Source organism: Dipodomys ordii, unplaced genomic scaffold (assembly GCF_000151885.1).
Source record: "Dipodomys ordii isolate 6190 unplaced genomic scaffold, Dord_2.0 Scaffold108, whole genome shotgun sequence".
Lineage (NCBI taxonomy): Eukaryota > Metazoa > Chordata > Mammalia > Rodentia > Heteromyidae > Dipodomys > Dipodomys ordii.
The window spans coordinates 1,573,682-1,576,281 of NW_012267324.1; the positions used below are offsets into that span (position 1 = coordinate 1,573,682).

Below are 2,600 nucleotides of genomic sequence, written 5' to 3' on the forward strand. Positions count from 1 at the left end.
CTCCCTCCGCGGGGGACGCCCGCCTGGCCCGGTCCCTGCCCGCCCACAGCAATCGTGGGTGACCCCGGGGCCCACGGCCTCCGCCCCCCGAGGCGGCCCGCGCCGGGTCCCTCCGACGGCCTGTAGTGTTCCAAGCCCGGGGGGGCTCTGCGCCCTCTGACCCTCCGCGCCCCCCCCCGCCCCAGTGCACCGCGCACCCCTGCTTCCCCCGCGTCCGCTGCGTCAACACCAGCCCAGGGTTCCGCTGCGAGGCCTGCCCGCCCGGCTACAGCGGCCGCACCCACGAGGGCGTGGGGCTGGCCTTCGCCAGGGCCAGCAAACAGGTGAGGGGCGCCGGCCCGCAGCACGGAGGCGGGGGGGGGGGGCGGAAGCCGAGAGTGACCGTGGGCATCTGGGGCCCCTCTCCCCAGGTTTGCACGGACATTAACGAGTGTGAGACCGGGCAGCACAACTGCGTCCCCAACTCCGTGTGCATCAACACCCGGGTAGGAGGCGCGGGCGCGGGCCGGGCGCGGGCCGGGCGCGGGCAGCCGTGGGTGACGCCCCCCGCCCCTCCCCTCCGCCGGCCCGCAGGGCTCCTTCCAGTGCGGCCCCTGCCAGCCCGGCTTCGTGGGCGACCAGGCCTCGGGCTGCCAGCGGAGCTCGCAGCGCTCCTGCCCCGACGGCTCGCCCAGCCCGTGCCACGAGAAGGCCGACTGCGTCCTGGAGCGCGACGGCTCGAGGACGTGCGTGGTGAGTGCGGGGCACAGGGCCTGGCGCCGCGGCCTAGGGGGTCGGCCACGCCCAGCACCCACTGACTCCCCCGCCCCGCAGTGCGCTGTCGGCTGGGCCGGCAACGGGCTCCTCTGCGGCCGGGACACGGACCTGGACGGCTTCCCGGATGAGAAGCTGCGCTGCTCCGAGCGGCACTGCCGGAAGGTGGGCGGGGCCGGAGAGCCCGGAAGTGGGCGTGGCGTGGACGCGACCACGCCCCTCACATCCTCCGTGCCCACCCCCAGGACAACTGCGTGACGGTGCCCAACTCGGGGCAGGAGGACGTGGACCGCGATGGCGTTGGAGACGCCTGTGACCCGGATGCGGATGGGGATGGGGTCCCCAATGAGCAGGTGGGGCATGGGCGGGGCATAGGCGAGATGAAGGGGCGTGGTCAGGGCGGGGCCCTGGCGAGGGGCGGGGCCGGGGAGCAGCAGGTCCGGAAGTGGTGTTCGCGTGCCCAGCCCCATCTCGCTCGCGCCGCCGCCTCCAGGACAACTGTCCGCTGGTGCGAAACCCGGACCAGCGCAACTCGGACAGCGACAAGTGGGGCGACGCGTGCGACAACTGCCGCGCCCAGAAGAACGACGACCAGAAAGACACGGACCGGGACGGCCGGGGGGACGCCTGCGACGACGACATCGACGGGGACCGTGAGCCCGGCTGGGGGGCGCAGGGCGTCCCGGGGTTTCCAGGCTGGCGGCGGGGGCTGGGGGGGCACCGCGCCCCGGTCCCTGGGCAGCCACGCTCGGGCCCCGCAGCCGTCCTGGCTGGACTGGGGCCTAGCGCCCGTGCTGTTCCTGCGCAGGGATCCGAAACGAAGCGGACAACTGCCCCCGGGTGCCCAACGCAGACCAGAAGGACAGCGACCGCGACGGGGTAGGGGACGCCTGTGACAACTGTCCGCAGAAGGACAACCCGGACCAGGTGAGGGCCCCGCGCGGGAGCAGGGCCTCGGGGTCCCAGCTGCGGGCTGTGGCGCCGCGGGGCGCGCACACGGCCGTGCTGACCCCGGGTCCTGCCCCTGCCCCTCCAGAGGGACGTGGACCACGACTTCGTGGGAGACGCGTGTGACAGCGACCAAGACCAGTGAGATTGGGCCGCGGGGGCGGGCGGCCGCGGCGCTCAGTCCCCCAGCGGCGCTCACCGTGTCGGTGCCCCCTCCACTCCAGAGACGGCGATGGGCACCAGGACTCCCGGGACAATTGTCCCTCGGTGCCGAACAGCGCCCAGCAGGACTCAGACCACGACGGCCAGGGCGACGCATGTGACGAGGACGATGACAACGACGGAGTCCCCGACAGTCGGGACAACTGTCGCCTGGTGCCCAACCCGGGCCAGGAGGATTCAAACGGTACCGCAGGGGCGGGGCCCGTCGGTGGGAGGGGGCGGGGCCCATCGGGGGCGGGGCGGGGCTGGCCGCGGGGCTGGGGGGGAGAGGGGGGCTGTCGGGGCGGGGGCCGTCACCAGGGTCGGCCTGTCACCCACTCCTCCCAGGGGACGGCGTGGGAGACGTGTGTCAGGACGACTTCGACGCCGACAAGGTTGTGGACAAGATTGACGTGTGTCCGGAGAACGCGGAGGTCACCCTCACCGACTTCCGGGCCTTCCAGACGGTCGTGCTGGACCCGGAGGGGGACGCGCAGATTGACCCCAACTGGGTGGTGCTCAATCAGGTGCGGAGGGCTGCAGGGCGGCGGTGTCGGGGTGCCCAGGACCCCCACCCGCAGGGCCCGGGCGCCACGGTGGGTCCGAGACCTTCTTTTTCCTTTGGCCGTATCAGGGCATGGAGATCGTGCAGACCATGAACAGCGACCCGGGCCTGGCCGTAGGTGAGACCCTGCGAG

At 73.5% G+C, this 2,600-nt stretch overlaps 1 protein-coding gene across 1 annotated transcript in view; it reads left to right on the forward strand.

Moving 5' to 3' along the window:
* The window catches only part of Comp (cartilage oligomeric matrix protein), a 7,688-nt gene that overhangs the window by 3,781 nt on the left and 1,307 nt on the right, over window positions 1-2,600 (forward strand). Inside the window, exons 4-14 of the mRNA XM_013028319.1 lie at window positions 115-323; window positions 411-485; window positions 574-732; window positions 814-918; window positions 999-1,106; window positions 1,247-1,406; window positions 1,562-1,680; window positions 1,790-1,842; window positions 1,926-2,107; window positions 2,251-2,429; window positions 2,537-2,585. Of these exons, the coding sequence (XP_012883773.1) occupies window positions 115-323; window positions 411-485; window positions 574-732; window positions 814-918; window positions 999-1,106; window positions 1,247-1,406; window positions 1,562-1,680; window positions 1,790-1,842; window positions 1,926-2,107; window positions 2,251-2,429; window positions 2,537-2,585 (1,398 nt within the window). The remainder of the gene's footprint in view (window positions 1-114; window positions 324-410; window positions 486-573; window positions 733-813; window positions 919-998; window positions 1,107-1,246; window positions 1,407-1,561; window positions 1,681-1,789; window positions 1,843-1,925; window positions 2,108-2,250; window positions 2,430-2,536; window positions 2,586-2,600) is intronic.